At 37.8% G+C, this 21,702-nt stretch overlaps 1 protein-coding gene and 1 long non-coding RNA gene across 2 annotated transcripts; one reads left to right on the forward strand and one right to left on the reverse strand.

The window, feature by feature from the left end:
* The first annotated feature begins 979 nt into the window (after positions 1–979).
* Positions 980–5,917, forward strand: LOC117678341 (uncharacterized). The gene is made up of 3 exons (XR_015728606.1): positions 980–1,120; positions 3,744–3,823; positions 5,814–5,917. It is a non-coding gene; the product is annotated as an uncharacterized LOC117678341 (long non-coding RNA).
* A 12,608-nt stretch (positions 5,918–18,525) lies between these two features.
* On the reverse strand, positions 18,526–20,721 carry LOC148113080 (putative G protein-coupled receptor 148). The gene has a single exon (XM_087872344.1). The coding sequence runs from the start codon at positions 20,719–20,721 to the stop codon at positions 19,756–19,758; it is 966 nt and encodes a 321-aa protein (XP_087728470.1). The 3' UTR covers positions 18,526–19,755.
* Positions 20,722–21,702: the final 981 nt, after the last annotated feature.

The raw sequence follows: 21,702 nt of genomic DNA on the forward strand, positions 1-21,702 counted from the left end.
AGCTGAATTTATCAATGGAAAGAAGAGATGTGGAATGCGGAGAGATCTTCTCATCCAAGGTGGTGATGAAAGGTGCTAGTTTGTTTTTAAAGCTGCAGCACAGGACTTTCCTCTCCTTTTCTGAAGGTTCAAGGCTTGAAGATGACCACTGACTGCAAAGGCCCCTTGTCACATCTGCTTGAACATCAGCCCAGGATGATTGCCCTTGCTGAAAAGAAAAACTCAGCAACCCAAAAGCCCTATGCACACCTCTTACGCAGTAAGAGTTAAAAATAGATTGCATGGGCTTTATAAGAAACACGTCAGTTTCGAAGGGTTTAATTTGATATTGCCATTAATTAGCAATACAACATACATTATTTAAAGAGCAGCCAAGGCAAAGGGTGACACCAACTGGAAGCAGCATCCGCTTAATTCTTTTTTAAAATAATCGTAATAACAATAGAACCAATGCTGGTTTTGAAGTGAGCTATTAACTAACCGTACAGAAAATGACATTGAATTCTGAAAATGCCTGCTTATACAGCAATCTCCATTAGGAAGAACAAGCCCTTGCTATGGCATGATATGGCACGCAGAGCATTTACATGCTCCCTTTAGAAATACTAGGCATGGTGTAATGAATTCAGTCTCGAGACCATGCAGGCAGCACAAGCTGCATTAATCCTGCCTGCCATTTTAGGCTTCCAAACAGAATGAGACAGAGACAGCCACAGCAGCACAGATCCACTACGAGAAAAGGCAAGGGACAGCTCACCTTAAACGCAGTATCTGATTAATGTTGTTAAGTGACATTGCAAATATGCTCTGTCTTAGAGCAACCGTGTGGGAGGGAACAAAGGAGAAGGGGGGGGGGAGAGAAAAAACCCTGCCATCAACTGATGATGCAAGGTAAATTGTTACTATGCTGTGTTCAGCAAAGCTCCAGTTTCTTCATCAATGCAGCCTTGAAGTATGGCAGATTTTCTGGCAAAAACCTGTCTGCAGATCCCTTTCTACTGACCACAGCCATCTCCTACTGAGAAAAACAGAAGATTCTTTTTTTTTTTTTAAAGAAAAAAAGAGGATCGGAAAGAAAATCCGCCACAATACCCTTCTTGATGAATGAAGATTTCACATAGTACGTATTAGGTCCTAGCTCTGTAGTACTATTGTTCTGTTTTGATATTTTCTTGACGACAAATATTTTACTCTGTTGTGGCTGTTGTTGTTAGGCATGTAAGAGGCGAGACCACCATTGCTACAGCACTAATTCTGCAGTGGATTACTGAAATGCTGAGCCTATTGACAAAATCACAGGCACATCAGGTCCGGCTGCAGAATCAGCTGTTTACATCTGTGTTGCACCCTGCTTAACCACAAGCAAGGTTACAGCTAAAGATATAGCTAAATATATCTGCAACGCATAAACGGAAGCTATTTTGCAATACAGTTTATGCTTCAAAACGCCTTTCCATCCTTAAGAGTTCCTAAAATCAGCGCCTGCTAGAAAATGAAGACTCATAGTCTTTTGCATTGTTCTATGCCATGGAGAATGACCATAAATGTTACTCTTGGAAAAAAACCCATAAAATAACCTATAAAATACTAAGATGACTTAAGAGATATATACTAATACATGCTCCCTATGGCAGGGGGAAAAAAAACAAGCAGATTGGCCACAATCAGGCTGAATTCACTGTAGAATTCCAAACTGCATGCCCGCTTCTTAAGCTAAGATGCTGCTTTTTGTTTGTTGTTATTTCTGACATTCTTTTTATTCATAGGCTTATCTCTGCTATTGTGGTACATAAGACATTTTGGCATCATGAAAGTCAGGGCAGCCGCTTAAGTACTCTCAGTTTTAACAATCCAGATCGAATGTTTTACAAAAATAATTAAAGTAAACCACAAAAACTAAAGCCAATCACTGTCACATACCCTATTGAAACAGCTTTTCTCTAGCTTATGAAATTAATAGCATGATATCTTCTTTCACTGCATTAGAAACACTGAATGGCAGCAGGATCAGATTTTTTTTAAAATGAAGACAGGATCTCACAAATAAATTTGTTTTGTTAAAAAGAAGCATACACATTGCATAAAATATATATATGGTGGAAATAGAGGAGCAAAAAATAAGTATTTTTTAAAAAACTGTCTGGAATAGAAATATATCTTGCTTTCTATTTATTGCCAGAATTTCCTCTTGGGGAAAAATAGGGAGGAGTAGAACAGCTTATGATATCCTCTAAGACTAAACAATTAATAGAAGGGGGGAAAAAAATTCTACCTGACTAGAGAAGAATGAAATCCTTTCCATTACAAAGGATTACAAAGGGTTATAGGCTTTATTCTCTCTCGACTCACAAAACACAAGGCTACTGGAATCTTTCAAAAGTGCCCTTATTTCTAACACTTTACAAAATAATCTTTGAATGTTTCAGATCCGTTGAATCTTATATCAAACACCAAAGTGTTTATGCCACTAGTATAATTAATCTGGAAATCTCTTTTGATACAAATGCCTGTCTCCAAAATAATAATAATAATAATAATAATAATAATAATAATAATAATAATAATAATAATAATAATAATAATAATACTTGGTTGATACCTAGGACGCTGGCAGCAACCCATATCAACCATTAGTACCAGTCAATTAGTACCAGACATTTTTAAATGTTCAGTTGACTGAGTTTCATGTTTAATGAATAAAAGAGATAATAAGAATAGGAATAGGAATAGGAATAGGAATATTCATCCAGTGGACGAGTTGCTAAATTAATCCACTGGTCATTATGTAAAAAATATGACATACCTGTATCCTCTGAAAAGTCATGGGAACACAAAGTGGAAAAAGTTATTGAAAATGAGACAGTGAAGATCTTGTGGAACTTTTGAATACAGACGGATCGTCATTTGGAACATAACATGCCAGGTGTCACCGTAGTTGAGGGCCGAAGCATACAGTTTATTGATATCGCTGTACCAGGAGATGCCAGAGTTGAAGAAAAACTGGAAAAAATCACAAAATATCGCGACCTGGCCATCGAAACTACATGGCTATGGATGAAACATATAACAGTGATACCCATTGTCATTGGGGCACTTGGTACCATGACCAAGAATTTTACAAAACACATCAAGAAAGTGCAGCTTCCTACAATAACACCAGCGGATCTGCAAAAAACTGTGCTACTCAGAACATCATATATTTTAAAAAGATACTTGGTTGATACCTAGGATGCTGGCAGCAACCCATATCAACCATTAGCACCAGTCAATCGTATTTGTGACACATTTTAAATGTTCAGTTGACTGAGTTTCATGTTTAATGAATAAAAGAGATAATAATAATAATAATAATAATAATAATAATAATAATAATAATAATAAATATTTGCTCAACTTACTTGTTCATGAATTAACTAAGAACAGCCTGAGCTTTCCATTTACACTAAATGAAGAATAATTCTACTTAAACAAGTAAAGATTGTGATAAATGGAAAAGTAATAAAGAATCTTAAAATCCCTTTTTTCTTTATTGCTGCTTAAAATAGTCATATAAAGTTTGAGGGCTTGCTTACAGTATCTTCTCCAATATTATAGAAAAGTCTAATGTGAGGTTGTCTTATAAATTTCTGATTCCCTGCCTCTTTTAAGAAGCTCTGAACTTCGTTATTGTCCTCAGCTTCGTGATTTGAATATCAAACTCCACAAAATCCAGCATTTTAATTATATACTATTTCTATTTACAGATTCTGACATCACCACTGGAAGCATTTCCAGAATACGAAGAAGACTCGAGATGCATAACTCAGAATCTGATGATACCAAAGTATTATGTAGAATAGATAAAATTTTCCCAGGGTCATTTTGACAACTGCAGACTTAGCACAGCAGATATTTAATGTTTTAAAATGAGGACATTTATTTAGGGGGCAGTGTCAAAATTAAATGGGGTGAGAAAAATGTATATAACTTGCAGCAACAGAATTTCTGTGTCACGATACACCTTTTTAATTTCATGTCATGTTAACCACTGCAGACATAGTACAGCTTAAATTCCACTTTTGTCTACCCTGCTTGAATTTATTGGCCCATCACTCTGGGTAACACAAAACAGCATTGGGATGGGCCAACACAGGTATCAATTAAATTACATGAGATCATCAAGCACATTATGAAACCACAGTTAACTAGGCATTTGTGTTGTACATTTTTATAATATCCTTTGAACAGATTTTCCTTAAAAAGTCTAAAATCAGTCATTACCATGTCAGATTTACACTTGGTAAGGCCCTAAACTACATAAAGCTCGGAGGTTCCTTAATACAAACTTACATGAGACAAGATACAGAAACATATCACAAAAGTTCACACCAAACCAGGAGCCACCACAAAAAAATTGAAAATGTGTATACGCTTTTTATTTATTTAATAACACGGTATTTAAGTGAAAAATGCAAATTATTTTCAAGTAAATATTTATTGCTTATATATTTATCATTTGGTTTGCTTAATCTCTCCCATAGGATATAATGTAGTATAACCTAGAAATAACAGTTAATTGTAATTTTAAAAATAATTTAAAATAGATTATTACTTATTTTGCTGACAAAACAAGTAATCACAATCCCTTTTGTTAATATAAGGAATAATGAATTAGTCTGCAAAATCAGAAAACTGATATCATGTGCAACTTAAAACATTTCATTTCTTTATTTCTCAAAAGCAAACCATGAATTATCTGCTTAAGTGATACGTTACACAGCTTAACGCTTTCTGGGAATATTAAATTAATTATATTAAAGCCTTTTAAACTACACATAAAAACTTGTTACACAAGTTTTTACAAACTACGGTATACATGAAAAGTCACATAGAATTTTAAAAGCAAAAAAAGAAAAAGAAAGAAAGAAAGAAAGAAAGAAAGAAAGAAAGAAAGAAAGAAAGAGAGAAAGAAAGAAAGAAAGAAAGCCCAAACTGAAATTTTAAAGGATTGTGGGCCCTAAACTGTAGTTTATTTAGTTTATACCTAAATCTGGCACTGGCGATTACTTTTTCAATTCTTCAATATGCTATTATTGTTAAAAAATAAGCATGAAAGTTATGCAATAATTACATTACTTATTATTTATTTAATAAATACCATTAAAATATTTATTTAATAAATAATGTAAATTATATAATATGTGGCTTGTCACTAAAGATCATAAAATGAGCATATTGTAAAATGAGTGTATTGTACGATATATTAATGAACATATTGTACAGTTTATTAAAGTTAGGAAGGTTTTTTTGTACTTTCAAGTCACTCTTGGTTCCTGGATGCTGCATAGATACATTTTTATAAACTTTTTAAGCAATGCTTTCAAGAATTGCTTGCTGTTGCCTTCTTCCTTCCTAGCGTTAAAAGAAAGGGACTCACCCAAAGTCATCTGAATAGCTTTGTGTCTATGACAGAACCAGAATATTCAATCTCTGAGTTTCTAGCATGGTGTGTTTCACCCCTTCACAAGCTAGCTCTCAAATTAAATTTATTTATTATTAAAACCATATCAAGCCATGTTTCTACTAAAGAAAAGTAGAAGCTGCAAGTAGCTTACAAAACTTAAAATAATACAGTACTACAATATCATGTAAAATTTGCAGGAACATTTGAACAATACAATTGTTTGCTAATATTAAGTATCAAAACAGACGTAGTGGAACAAACTTAGGGAAAGTAAATACAGCAAAGCAAAAATTATGCCACGAACACCCCAAAGGAGCAAAACACTTACTTGTCTCTGAATAATAACAGCATTCTTTGTTTTTCTTTCCAGAAAAATCAGGTCATAAGCAGCACCATTGAAAGGCTTTTCGACTTGGTTGTTACAGTCAGAAGGCCACCAACTAGCAGTATTTAGAAGCAGTTGCTATATTCAGTGCTTTCATTTTCCTTCTTAAACAAGCCAAGGGAATTGCCTGCTAACAAACTGTCATGTCTCTAAACTATTATTGAAAATAGAGCTCCAAAAGTTGTTTGAATGTAATAGTTTAACTCCATTAAATTTGCTTTATTGGTTTCTATTTCTTTAATTCATCATTTCAACTCAATGAGATATTTATATAGCACATAAAGTTAATATGCATGGAATAAAAAGTTTTAAATGAAATATGCCAAACCAGTAAGCCTAACATTTTCAAAGTTTTGAAAATATAAGTGAGTTGTGCCCAATTTTATGAACTTTTTTTTGCCACAGTTTTATTAAGCAAATCATGCAGTTGTTTAGTGGATTTGATTTCCCACGTTGACTTTGCTTTTTAGAAGCCAATTGGGAAGGTTACAAATGGGGATCACATAACTCAGGGACAGTCCAACTGTCACAAATAAATGCCTGTTATCAAGCACCTTAAGTTTGATTACGTGACCATGGAAATGCTGCGACTTAAGTCTTAAGTGTAAAAACTGGTCACTATTTTCAGTGCCATTGTAACTTTGAACAGTCACAAATGAATGGTTGTAAGTTGAGGACCACCTGTAGAAATCTCCATTGCTGAATTGGCTCTGAGATTTATAGGATTATACCAGAGGTGGGTTTCACAGGTTCTGACCAGTTCTGGAGAACTGGTAATGGAAATTCTGAGTAGTTCGGAGAACCGGTAGTAAAAATTCTGACTGCCGCCGCCCCCCGTCTATTCTCTGCCTCCCAAGTCCCAGCTGATCAGAAGGAAATGGGGATTTTGCAGTAACCTTCCTCTGGATTGGGGATGGAATGGAGATTTTACAGTATCCTTTCCCAGGAGTGGGGTGGGAATGGAGATTTTACACTATCCTTCCCTGCCACACCCACCATGCCACACCCACCAAGCCATGCCACGCCCACCAAGCCATCCCCACAGAACCGGTAGTAAAAAAATTTGAAACCCACTACGGGATTAGACATAGTGAGACAGTGACTTTACAAGAATAAAATTTTGGAGGACACAATTGTATGGGTCACACAGAATGTGCTTTACCCCTCAGCTAGCTAGCTGCCTTTAGATACAGTGAAAGAAAATACCCACTTCCCAGTGTGGATTATAACACGTGCCTGCCTTTTTGCCCATAATAAAAGTCAACTTCAAATCTGGTTAGCTTTATACCTGAAAAGGGAAAGAGAACATTTTCAGATGAAAACATTTCAGGATGTTTTTGTCAGGCAATAAGAACTCTCAAGTCGGAGAATAGAAACAGAACAGTTTTCCTCTAGTCCATAGCACAAACCTTGGTCATGAGAATAGATCATGGTGTTGGGAAACAAGAGAATCAAACCAGAAGTAAGCAAATTTTGGGAGGTACATATGGAATTTTGAAAGCAGATCATGGCTGCTGTCGCAAAACTACTACTGTGAATAGTGTGGCCAATGACACAACTTCCATTTGCACAAGGCAAACGAGTGAGATTGCTCACCACCCAGTGGTAAAGTCCAAATTTTTTTACTACCGGTTTTGTGTGTGTGGCTTGGTGGGCGTGGTGTGGCTTGGTGGGCGTGGCTTGGTAGGCATGGCAGGGGAAGGTTACTGCAAAATCCCCATTTTCTCCCAATCAGCTGGGACTCAGGAGGCAGAGAATAGATGGGGGCGGGGTCAGTCAGAGGTGGTATTTACCGGTTCTCTGAACTAGTCAAAATTTCACTACCAGTTCTATAAAACCTGTCAGAACCTGCTGAATTTCACCCCTGTCACCACCACCTCCAGTGCCCCCGGATTTACTTTTACCCATTTTCTGGCTATGTGGGGAATAAAGTTTGTTTTCTAAGAATATTTACAGAACCTTTGTAAAATAGAACGGCATTATTTTAAATAAATATAATGCTAATGGATAATTGTTGCTTTGCAACATATCAACTTCTTATCTATTTTAAATGAAAATAATGTTTTTAAAAAGTCGGATTAAAAAAAGAACTTATTTTTTCTGCTTGGTCTTTGCAAAGTAATCAAATACAGTTAAAGGCATGATAATTTTTTTGGATAGCAACATAATTCTTAAAATAACAATTCTTTAAAAGCCTCTCTTAGCAGGATGTGTGACATCTCATCGGTTATTCTTGCGAGAACAGATGTACTGAAATTCATTGGGCAGACCTGGAGGTTGATGGCTATAAAAAATAAACTCAAATGCATCTGTTTAGTTATGTAGTTTCTCAGAGTATGTTATAAGCAACAGGCATCCCTAACATTTCATTAAAAATAATATTTTCTACTTAGACATTCTTCTGTTCTTAGACTAGCAGATGCCTTTTGCATTTGTAAATTCATATTTTCTGCACCTTATTTATGTATATTCTTCACACCTGATTTTTATACTCTGAAAACAAACTTAGTACTTTATCCCTGTGAACAACCCTTGACCCCCTCCTTCCTTTCTGCATTTTTTTTCTGCATGGTGTCAGGCTCTTTGTTGGCTGCCTAAATCAAAAGTGATTATTTTCCAGCATGATTATCACTTATGTAGTCTTTAGTAAGTCTGTTGAGATGGTGGGATGATGTTATACAATTATTTTCAATTTAAAGCAATATAGTGGTTAAGGTGCTGGCCTATAAACCACTGGGGTGACTTTGGACCAGTCACTCGTTCTCAGCCCAACCTAGCTCAAAGAATTGTTGTGGGGAAAATTGGATATACAGGTAGTCCTGAATTTACGACCACAATTGAGCCTCTCTGCTGTTGGACCTGCCCTCTGGAACATCTTACCCCTCGATGTGGGGTTGGCCCCAACCTTCCTATCAGTGGTGAAATCCAAATTTTTTTACCGGTTCTGTGGCGTGGCTTGGTGGGCATGGTGTGGCTTGGTGGGTGTGGCTTGGTGGGCGTGGCAGGGGAAGGATACTGCAAAATCTCCATTCCCACCCCACTTTAGGGGAAGGATATTGCAAAATCTCCATTCCCTCCCCACTCTGGGGCCAGCCAGAGGTGGTATTTGCCAGTTCTCCAAACTACTCAAATTTTCCACTACTGGTTCTCCGAACTGCTCAAAATTTCCGCTACCGGTTCTCCAGAACCTGTCAGAACCTGCTGGATTTCACCCCTGCTTCCTATCCTTTTGTAAGGCCTCAAGACCTGGCTCTGGCAGTTAGCCTGCAGGCCCAAAAGAGAACAGCATAATGGTGGTAGTGGTTAATTAACAACAGATTCCCACCTCCCCCCTGCCGCTGCCCTCCCTACCTTTTTAAGGATTTTAATTAATGGTTTTAACTTATTTGATTGAAAGTTGACGTATGGTAAAATGGGCTGCCAATAAATTTTATAAATAAATAAATGAAGAGCATAGACACAGGGATGTCAACTCCTGTCCATTCCTTGCTCTACCTTCAGAAGATATGGACATTTTATCTTGGCTGCAAACTCTACTTTACCACTAGATGGCAGCAAGACAGTTTTTTTGTAGCTTGTTTTAACAGTTATATCTGATTTTTCAACCTGGTAGCATACTAGTAATGGGACCCCAAAAGAAGCAATAGTATCCAGTACAAAGGAGAGTATGACTGAGAGAAGAGCAACCACTACTGCTCCTGTTACTATTTGTAGCTCTGATGGCACTGCCGGATCAGCCAACCCTTGAGTGGAATCCTTGGAAACCATGACAGCTTCCCCAGCAAGTGCTGCTTCTCCTTCTTAGCTGGACTGTGGGAATTCAGAGCATTGGAGGGCATAAGCAGCAGTACAGAAAACATAACCACTTGGTTATCTAGTGGTTGTCCATATTTTGCTGCCTAGACCCTCACATATCTCAAGGTAATTCCTGTTGCAGTGGCAGCAGAAAAGGAATAAACATACAGTATGATTTTACTCTTGCCTTTCATCTTTCTGTTATCACTGCTGATTAGAGGTCAGGCTCAACCCCCAGCCAAGGGGCTTGTCTTTTGGGCCCAGACAGGACTACTTTTAATCCTTTTCAGAGCCAGACCCTGCTTGAAGAAATGGCTGATCAAGAACCTTTTCCCTCTAGCAAAATAACCACATGAAAATAGAAAAGAAGCTGCAACATGAGAGAGTGGGATTCAGACATCTTCCAGATGGCTTTTAATGCACAGCATCAGGGGTGAAATCCAGCAGGTTCTGACAGGTTCTGAAGAACCGGTAGTGAAAATTTTGAGTAGTTTGGAGAACTGGTAGCGGAAATTTTGTGTAGTTTGGAGAACCGGCAAATGCCACTTCTGGCTGGCCCCAGAGTGGGGAGGGAATGGGGATTTTGCAGTATTCTTCCCCCAGGAGTGGGGAGGGAATGGGGATTTTGCAGTATTCTTCCCCTGGAGTGGGGTGGGAATGGAGATTTTGCAGTATCCTTCCCCTGCCATGCCCACCAAGCCACGCCCACAGAACCGGTAGTAAAAAAAATTGATTTCACCACTGCACAGCATGTGTGGTTAGGATACATTCGCACAGCATCTGAATAAAATTGGAGTCTTTTTGTTGTTAACAAGATGACAGCCAGTTTAGTACAATGGTTAAGGTTCTTGACCAGAAAGTGGAAGCCTGAATTCTAATCTAAAGGAAGATTAGAATGAAAGAAAAATTATGAATTTTGAACCAGTCATTCTCTTTCAGCCCAACCCACCTCATAGGACTGTTGTGGAAAAAACAGTAGAGAGAATTATGGATATTGTTTGAGTTGTATAAAATAAAACATGAAAAAAATAAAATTATGTTTACCTTCTTTTAACCTGATTCTTTTGGTAAAGTCATTTAAGCATTAAAACCTAGAACAGAAGGAGGCATCTCCAAAGTATTGGCCTAGTGCCAATACTGGGTTCATTCCTGTGGTGGGTTGCTATCGGTTCGCACCGGATCTGGAGAACTGGTAGCGGCGGCGGTGGGAAGCTCCGGCCACCCATCCGGACACTTCTGTGCATGCACAGAAGCGCTGCGCACACGAGCAAACCAGTAGCGATGGGATTTGGAACCCGTCCCTGGTTCATTCACTAGGCGCGATGGGCCAATGAATCACACAGAGTCAAGGAAAGTGGAATTCAAACACTTTATTTCACAGAAGCACAGGGGCATCTCTTTGACAGCTTCAGCAAAAGCGGAACCTCGAGACATCTTTACACCAAGTTATTTGTATGGTTTGCTGAAGCCTAACATTATAATTCCATTCACTGCAGTGGTGGGTTCCTCCCGGTTCGGTCCGGTTCGGCCAAGCCGGTAGCGGTGACGATATGACGTCACCGAACCGGTTCTCCCCCCGTCCTCCCACCGCCCCACCCCCCCACATTATTGTTACCTTTTATTTGGTCCCGCCCCCAATCTATTGCTGCCTCCTGAGTCCCAGCTGATGACTAGAAGGAAAAAAACTGTTTAAACTCTTGCCTGTGGGGCTTCAAAGAGCCGTCCTACAGCTGATCAGTGTTAAAAACAAAAAAATGAGTTGGGTCGTAAGTGCGAGGACTTTGTCGTAAGTGCGAGGACCTTCCAGAAATGACTCTGACCAGCTAGCCACGCCCACCTAGTCACATGACCTCCAAGCCACACCCACAAAATAAGCCACGCCCACAGAACCGGTAGTAAAAAAATTTAGAACCCACCCCTGATTCACTGGTTAGTTGTCACTTCCTAATTTTACCTACTGTGTACCCAATCATATGTAACAGGTTCCATCCCATAATATTCTAAGCACAATCTCTGTAATGCTGATCTAAACATTTAGGGGTTGTGCTTTTAGCATGCTAATGATAAACTTTGTTCACTTTTGGACCCTTGTCTGGATGCCTTGCCCATAGCTCAAGTAAAGATCACTTCACTTTCCTTTATTACAGTAATTGGTTCTCTTGAAAAGTTTCTTAACAATGTTACTCAACCACATCACTAAACTACCACCTTCTATAGTATATGTGGTCAATACCCTCAGCTTCTGTTGACAAGTATTTATGTTTATCTGACCTAAATTGCTGAGCCTTGGCATAAATAGGATGATTTAACAGTTTAGGCATAGCCTTGACTGAATGTATAATATATATTATATGTAATATATTTTCAATATGTAATGCATAATGGATATAAACTATATATTGAGTTTATATCCATTATTCATTACATATTGAAACTGATGTTAAAATACCAGGCCTTCAAAAGTTTTTGTATTAGTTTTACTTCTTCCTTTTATCTCTCCCTTAAACAGTTGTAATGCAAATTCTTGCTATACCTATGTGACTTCCCTAATTCCTTTAAATAACAGAAGTATTTAATACCACAAGTAACAAAATGCCATTTTGAAACCAGTTCAGTACATTACTATGTTTATATTTCCATATTTTGTTTTCATTATATTCCCTATCCTCACTACAAAATTGGAACAACCTATCTACCAATGTACAGACTTTCTAAATCACTATCTCTGGATGCCATATGTTAGAACTTCTAGCACACAAATTCTTGAACTGGGGGGCCTAAATCCTCCTATCAAAATTGGTGCTGAATTATATCTTTTGTTCGTCAGAAGGGAGAAAATATTAAATCTATGGAAAATAAACATTTTAATTATGTGTATAATTACAATTGTTTAAACATTAATTCAATTAAGGGGCACAATGGCTCAGCAGTTAAGATGCTGGGCTTGTGGGCTGCAAAGCTAACAGCCCAGGTTCGAGATCCGAGCTCCATTCAACAGAGTGAGCTCCTGTTACCTCCCCAGTGTCTAAATCTAACAGTTTGAAAGCATGAAAATGTGAGGAGATAAGATTCTCATTCTAGATAACTAGAATGAGAAGTTCCAAGTCTATTTTCACAATTTTTCCTCCATAGTCTTTTTCCCACTTTGGCTTTGCTTATCGATCTTCTTATCTCTCACGTACACCCCATAGCAGAGTTCTTTCTCTGAGTCTTTTGCTCACCCAGCATTATGTCTCCTAAATACATAACCTAACTAATTTGATCACAATATTCAAAGCTACTTCTTCATTGTTTCCTAAGCTTCAGAGAGAAGCAAAACATTTTAAATTACAGAGCCAGTTTGGTCCAGTGGTTAAGACACGGGGCTAGAAACCAGGAGACTATGAGCAAGCTACATTACTACCAAGTGTAGTTTCTGGGCCATTTTCAAAGGCAGCCTCACACAGAGTATCTTATAATAGTTTAAGACTACATCTGCTTCTCCTAGCTCAAGGATGACCCAGTTACTAATTCTGGAAGTCATGAATATATGACATTATCTTCAACCCACTCCTGACCTGCTGTGAATCCAACCCCTCCTTCTTTTTCCTTGTTCTGTGTCAAAAGTAATGTTTTTCAGACTCATCTGGAACAAACAGTGCTGAACAGGCTGTCTGCTGTGCTTCATTTCATCGTAGACAATGTCTCCACTCCTGCTGGAAGATTGGAAGACAGAAGGATTGTGTCTTGTCTATGCACTTGCAAGCAACCCTCGCATCTCTTCCTCACAAGTGATAAACCAATGCCCTCCTTCTTTCTCAATTGCCCTAGACCAGATTTAGTAATATTTTCTGCCTGTTAAAGTTATCTTAAAAAACCAGGGGCTGGGAGAAGGCATCTCTTTGGAATGAGAACAAAGGCTAAAATGAAATCAACAAGTTTATCAGTTTCTCCTTTTAAGTCAACTGAGAGTCAGGGTAATGAAAACATGATGAATCTCTTAACCCGCTGGTTCGCTGGTAGAAATAATAACTGTGAATAAGCAGCTCTTCTACTCTGCATAGAGTGTCATTGACTTTCTCAGCACAAATGGAAATAAAGAAGCAGGGGAAGCTGCCAATCACAGGTTGTGGCAACTGCTGTTCAGACAAAACATCTGGCCAGCATTATTGTTAATTTCATTTAGAGCCAGTATCAGCATGGAAAACAAACAGCCTAAGACTTCAGTGTGAAATCTGGTAATAAAGCAGGGGTGAAATGTAAAATTTGTTACTACCGGTTCTGTGGGCGTGGCTTGGTGGGGGGGGTAATGTGACTGGGTGGGCATGGCCAACTTTTTTTTTTATTTTAACTTTTCAAAGCATTTTTTTCTGCAACCTCTTCAGCAGAAGAGTTGGTTTAAAAAATGCTTTGAAAAGGCTCTGAAGATCAGGCAACACAGCTGGGATCGTCAGAGCCTTTTCAAAGCATTTTTTAAACCACCTCTTCCCTGGAACTGGTTGCAGAAAAAAATGCTTTGAAAAGGCTCTGAGATCCTAGCTGAGCCACATAATCATCAGAGGTTTTTTTTTTTCTTTTAAAAGCATTTTTTCAGTGGAAGAAGTTGTAGAAAAAATGCTTTTAAAAGTAAAAAAAAAAAGCCTCTGATGATCCTGCGGCTCAGCTGGGCATGGTGGGGGGAGCGGCAGGGATTTTTGCTACCGGTTCTGCGAACCACCCGCCGCCATTGCTACTGGATCAGGCGATCTGGTCCGAACCTGGAGCATTTCACCCTGTAATAAAGGTATGACTCATAGTTGATAGGAACTCATAATCCATGAAGAACTGCAACTAGTGCATAAATATAACTGGGCAACATTTTACCTGGTCATAGCCTTAGCAGATATCGTAAGCCCAGGATGACCACTTATGTAATGGACCTACTTGCTTACAAGACACATGCTCCCATCAAATAATCACTAGAGGGAAAGGTGATCAGAGTGTTTCTGATTAATCAAAAATTATATTTTGCTAGCATTCTTTGTGGGTTTTTAAAGATGCCATTCAGAATCTTATAACTTCCAGGCACTGGGTCAAGTTTTCCACAGCATCTCCAGCCTGGCCAGGGTAATGTTGTATAATTGAATCTTCTCTTTTGATGATACCTCACTCCAAACTGATAGAAAATCTATTCTGATAGTTCTATATAGTTAAATATTATAGTGGTAAGTTCTATACCACTATAATATTGGTCTCCCGTTAGGACCAAACATAGACTTGGCCAATCTTCCCCTATAACTATAGTTTGGAACTGCCCACATTGGAGTGGACAATAAAGCATTATTCATGACTCCTGAAAACAGTCCAGGAAGCTATCATAATTAATGGTATTGAAATGTGCGTTTGCTATTTAATATAGATTCTTCCTTTATCCAGTCCTGCATTTTCCAACAAAGTTATGTTTAAAAGTCTAATACATTTATAATTAGCCAGATCCTTTCTTTACCTTTTTAAATTAGGGACCTAACCCGAGTCTTGGGGGATACATCCTGTATGAACTATGTTTGCAAAGATTGAAGTCAAAATAAGACTCTACCAGTCTATATTCTATTTAAGAGATTCAGGGCAAATAAAGTCCCCTCTGGGGGCTTTGATAAATTTCACTGAACATTTTTGAATTTCTGATGCTGTCACAATGAGCTAATCAGAAAGAGTATCGGGTTCTTCTAGAGCTTAATAGGCTCTGTTGCTCCTTATATGCATTATAAAGGGCCTGAAAATATATTGGTCAGGAATATGGTTATCTTAAGGAGTTTGACTCCAATTCTTATGGTTGGAAATTGCAAAAAAAGAATTCTTAGCATAAAGTGACTGGACCACCCATTCCTTGGTTATCAAGAAAGTTTTATACTGTTTTTAAATGTTCCGTTAATTTATGATGAAAAGTCTGGCTAAGATTTTGTTGATTTTGAGAGAAAAGGGGCTCTCAAAGAGGCGGCGGCTGGCTGCAGGCCGCAGAAAAGTACTGGGGGTCATGGAAAAAGCTGCTGCCGTCACCACCATGTTCTTTGTGCATGCGCATCCCATTGGACTTGCAAAGTAATGGGATGCACATGCGGGAAGAACATGGTAGCGACGAACATGGCGGGCGAGGTGGGCAAGCAGCGACCTGGGGAGTGGTTCGGGGGCATGATCAGCCGGCCATCGCTACCAGTTCGGCAACCTTGGCCAAATTTCTGCCAACAGTTTGCGCGAACCGATGCAAACCAGCTGAATATTACCTCTGCTCTTGACCAGATATTGTCCTGTTTCAAATTATTAAGATTGGGTTTCTTGAGGCAGAGAACACAATGACGTTAGTTTAATTTCACATCATATCAAGGAGCATTTGGTTGGGAACCAAGTAGATGATTAACCTTACACATTCCCTGATCAGCAGTGAACCTTTTAAAAAGCCAGACATGGGGTTTTCTTTCAGCCATTCTCAATGGTAATTTGCCAAAATTCCTTTTTCCAGAAGAACTTGTCTCAGCAATTCTAATTCCACAGAAATCATCAATATGTTTTGTTGTTCTGCTCATATTACCAAGGTAGCTGTATCTCTCCCTATTTGGAACATATGCCAAGATGTTGAGATAAGTTTTGTCTTGCTTTTCTCTTATAAGACAATAAGACTAACATTTCCTATAATGTAGCAAAATGTTGTGTCACTGCTATTAATGCACACAAGTTACAACAGAATATGATTTGCAATAATGAAAACTAAATATTATGCTCAGGATGAGTTATGTCACATTCAGTGTCAGTAGAATTTACATATGTTTAACAATTTTATTCTGTTATACTATTTTAATTTAATTTTATTACATTTTATTCTGGTCTACTATTGTTACATAATTTTGCGGCCCAACTCTTTATGGTTGCTCAAATATATTTATGTGTATACCCATATGTTCTGAATACCCCCAGATGATCTAGAAAGACCAACAGGCGTGCACTTCGTTCTGGGCAGGATGTAAGCCATTCACCAGAAGGAATAGTGAAGTTTTTGGCCTATACTTGGTCTGAGCCCTGACTGGAAGGGATCAGAATAAATATATTCTAAAAATTGTGCTTATGGGATACACACACCAAAGAACTGTTTAAAGCATCTACTTAAAAACAAGAGAAGAAAACCTGAAGTCCCAGGATCTGCATGGCTTAGGTAAACTTGTTCTGAATGGGGTGATCTACATCCTTTCTCCTAATTATACTTATACTATGCAAACAGCTTGTGTTCCATTAGATTTCAGCAATACACTCCCAAGTGAATCTCAGATAATACCTGCTCTGCAAGAAGATGAGCAGCAGGCAAGCTAACTACATGCAACTTCTTTTGCATGTGATGCAAAAACTCTTACTATCTTTCTTAGTTTCCTTCCAAATAGTGAGCCCTGTGGTTACAAATATTGGACATACATTTTATGAGGGAGGAAAAAACTGATTTGTCAATAAATAGCAATAGCACTTAGATTTCATAATGCTTTACAGCACTCTCTAGGTAGCTTACAGAGTGTTGTGGCCCGTCAGCTGCCAGCAGAGATAGCTGCAGAGTCAGATGAGGAGGAGGTGGAGGGAGAACCTGGGCCAGCTTCGGAGCCTTTGGAAGGTTCTGATAAGAGGCAGAGGCAGGGCCTTTCGTCCTCCCCCAGGTGAAGAGGCAGCTGTCTTTGGGGCCTGAGTTGAGTGAGGGGGAGGAACAGATGGGGCCCATCCCAAATGTGCGTATGCACAGAGAGGAAAAGAGAGTTGAGCAAAGGAAAGCAGTAAGCTGGCTCTCAGGGAGAGGCAGACGCAGATGATAGCCAGCTCCTCCCTGGCTGGGAAATAAATAGGAAGGGTTTGAGAGCGGCCGATTGTTGCAGACAACTGTCCGTTTCTAGTATACAAACAGTTCGGATTTCTTGGATAAACCCAGGTTTTTTGGGACTAATTACGTTTGCTACTTTTGTTTATCGCTGTGAATAAAAGACTGTGACTGCCCTGTTATTAAAAGCGGTTTGTTATACTCATGAGTAAACGTTTTATCACTAGTTGCGAAGGCTGGGTCAGAACAACAGAGGCAGCATATTGCCCCCAACAATCTGTGTCCTAATTTTATCGACCTCGGTGGGATGGAAGGCTGAGTCAACCTGCAATTGAACTCCTGGCAGTGGGCAGAGTCAGCCTGCAATATTGCATTCTAACTACTAACCATATTGCATTTTAACCAGTCTCTCATCCATAATTATACCAAGTGTTTCATTTTACCTTAATGTTACAATTAATTGTATAAAGATCAATTCCGAATGCTTTCTGAATGTTCATGACTTGCTGCAAATGATTCATTTCCTCACATATATCTTGCCCAGGAAGGTTATTGAGGGCAGAGGAGAGAGAAGACTAAATTATCTCTATGGCATCTCTCTGCCTTCCCTCCCAATGCAAGTAATAATGATGCAAGATTACTTGAAGCATGTTTCTGAAGAACATGTTGAAAGACCTTTCAAGTGTAGAGCTACACAGGAATATATATTTCGATTATTATTTTGGGTGCCTAGTACCCAAACCTTTGGGGCCTACAAACACATCTTGGATGATGAGTATAAGTGCTTTCACAAAATACCCTCCATGAGACACATGGTCTATCAATAAAAAGCAGATTTAAAAAGAAAAGCAAACTGATGAGGTAGCAAAAAAGAAGCTTATCTAAGAATTAGGATCTTAATAAAATGAAATAAAACATTTTCTGTTTCAATGAAGAAAACAATAGTTGAGAAACAAGTGACTGATGATAATTAGAACAACATCCATTCCTCAAGCAAACACATACCTGCTCTGCAAAAACACTTCACAAAGCCAGATCAGGTGATACACATACCCAGAGAGAGAAAAAAACATACAGCAGAGCAGCCAAAGGAAACAGTTCTATTTTAAGCAAATATTTTATTAAGAAAAACAAATACAAATATAAATCAAAAGCATGACAAGACAGACAAAATATCTTGTTGACCTCAAGGATGCTTTCTACTACTCAGGTTCCTCAGGATGTTTCTAGTATAATTTTTATTTTATCTCTCTTTCTTTTCTCCCACTCCAAAGGCCAGATATCTGATGTTCTTCAAAACAAAGTATCAGGGTAAACCCCGTTGCCATTTTTACTTGCTCGATCTTATAGGATTCAGAAGCAACCTTGAAAATAAAGAAGTATTAGATGCCTTTATTTAGCAGCATGGCAATTCCCGGTTATTTTTAATTAGCCAATATCTAGATATACAAATAGAACAAGATTAAGGTCCTTAGACCTATGACTTCCTAAATTTACCAATGATGGTAGATTTGTACAATTCTAGTTTGAATTTCTAAGTATTGCAATGCTAATACCTTTGGAGGTGATATAAAAGCCCAGAGAAAATAGAAGAAAAAGCATGAGAGGGATTTAGCTGCCCTAAAGCAACTCATAATGGAGTAAAGAAGTAGATGCCAACTAACTGTAGGTACCCATGTGTGCATTGACATTTACTATATCAGATTAGAAGGCTGGATGTATAAACTGTCCAAAGAAAGAATATATGGCTGCAGCTGCAGTATGAAAAATATTGTACACCAGTTACCATCACATTTGAGTAGAGTGATCTGGGAGTATTTTGAGGCTGAAGAAAATGAGACTTGGGATTTGTGCTCAACCCTTCTTTAAATAAAAATGTAGCACTCCAAGATCCCAACTGGGTATGTCAGCCAAGCCCTTGATTAAAAGTATATTGAAATGAAATGAGATAAGAATAGAGAATATTCATTAACAGAATTACTTTCACTTTAGAAACCAATTTGATTAAGACAGAGACTTTTTTAGTTTCTTAGTAACAGTATTTCTGTGAACCAACAAATTGGCTGCCCTCTTCTCAGATAAGTGAGGAATCTGCAGATGGCTGTTGTTTTCCCAAGTCGGTCATGAATCTTTACCGAGCTGTGCATAGGCTATTTCACTGGCCTTGAAATGCCCAACATAACTTTTTAACTCTGTCTATTCAGTTGAGTTGAATTGTCACATGTGTTTTATATAATTCTGAAGTATCCAAGGGTTATAATCCAGAAACATATTCAGAAACATAAACACCCAATTTATTAGATATGATATTACTTGCCTTTGAGACATTTATACATTACATAGAGAAGCTGTTCTTCCATTTACTGGATTTTCAATCATTTGAAGTTGCAGTGGGTTGCTATTATTATTTACCAAGTAGTTATTGTCTTGAGTTTCTTCTTTTTTGATGCATAGTTTCTCCATCATTTCCTTATTACGAAGTCCGTAAACCACGGGACTAAAGCTTTGTGCAAAGGAAAAAACCACAAAAGCTCCAAATTTTATTTCTGTGTGTTCTGTTCCTTTTCCAATAGCTCCAATAATCAAAGGTGGAACAATATGAAAACTCATCTGCAAGCCATGAATAAAAATTGTTTTTCTGGCTTTCTTATTTGAAGAATTAAAATGACCAGAAAGTTTTCCTTCTCTGCACAATAAGATGTAACCAGTCATTATGGCAGCTGCAAGAAGTGATATGAGAAGAAGACCAGATATTTTTGCAAAATTGCCACCAAGCATAGTAGGACAAGAGGGTTCCTGTTCAAAAATTTCCTCTGGATTCCTGTCTGTACCTTCAATAATTAACAATAATGTAGATTTGAATATAGTCCCAATCCAAATAGAAGTTGTCACTTTGTTTTTCACTGAGTGCACAAAAGCCAAGTATCTCAAAGGCCAGCAAACTGCAAGGCAAGTATTGAGAGCCATCAAAGCTAAAGTGATGAGGACTGATTCTGCAGTTGCCGCTTGTACCCTGAAGATGATCCAGACCCAGAGAGTTTGCACTTGGGATCTTTGTATTGCATTGCTTATAATGCCAAAAGCACAGAATAAAGTCGAGCCAATGAGATGGTGGCAAAGAAAGAAGTATCTGACTTCTTTCCTCATTTTGTCATTCTGTCTTATAATGTTAATTATCAATATACTCATAGTGGTAGTGAAGGTGAAATTAATGAAATAAAGGCCTGTTTTTACTATTATTAGTGTTCGTATTAAATCAGATTTGTTCCGTGAAGAATAGTTGGATGAATTCATAATGAATAGGTATTTTCTTCCCTGAAAGTACACAAGTATTAAATTAATAGTAGTATTGAAATCTGTTATTTATAGATAGCCTCATAGCAAAAGTTTTGAAAATAGTTATCTTTGGTCTTTGGTATCATTAGCTTGCATTATTTAAGAATTTATTAGAAATATAGTCAATATAATGTGTTTGGAAAAAGCAAAGTGAGTTCTGTCAGGAAAAAATACATGCATTTTTAGGAGTTTTTTAAAAAAAACTCAGCATTTTTTAGTACAGCAGAGAAAAGAAGCTGCAACACTTTGATGTGAAGTGAAAGCAGCTGTTTTATTAATGCCTCCAAAGGAAATATTTACTTCTCAATTTGAGAGAACTAGTATAATGTGATTTAAAGTGTTGAATAGCACTGCAAAAAATCAAGTTTAAGTTCACCCTTTGCCATGGAAATTTACTGGTTAATTTGAACCAATTGATTACTCTTAATCCAGCTGACGTGATCATTCATTCAAATCAAAATCAAAATCCATGTTCAGATCTTACCTTGTCTCTGGACTTGGTCTAGTAGATTCTCAACTGAAATTAAATGGCACAGACTCCTGATTATATAGGAACATTTAATGCCAGGCTTATCTTGAAAGAAAATAGTGTATTTACAAATGTGAAAAAAACAAAAATGAAAAATAGGAAATAGGAAAAAAAGAATCAATTGAAAATCTAAGTATCTCTACACATTATTTCATCGATTTGTTAATTAAATGTACAGCTGTTGTTGTTTTGCCACCAGTGCTTCAATCATTCTGATAGCAAATTTAGAAAGTGTTGAAAGAGATTTGTGGTCGTTGCAAAAATAACTAGTCAGGTGGAGTCACCAGGACCTGAGCTCAATTTGAAGACAACTTGAATTTACAGAGATTCAAACTTGTTTTCATGGAAACCCAGTTACTGCAATAAAATGGCTTTTTTTCAATGTTCATAGAATTTTGAATAAAGACAAT

This window comes from Pantherophis guttatus, chromosome 6, assembly GCF_059756535.1.
Source record: "Pantherophis guttatus breed Tessera chromosome 6, ASM5975653v1, whole genome shotgun sequence".
Taxonomy (NCBI): Eukaryota; Metazoa; Chordata; class Lepidosauria; order Squamata; family Colubridae; genus Pantherophis; species Pantherophis guttatus.

Bases quoted from the DNA above. Each gene is read 5' to 3' on its own strand.
- LOC148113080 (XM_087872344.1), bottom strand. From the start codon at position 20,721: ATGAATTCATCCAACTATTCTTCACGGAACAAATCTGATTTAATACGA.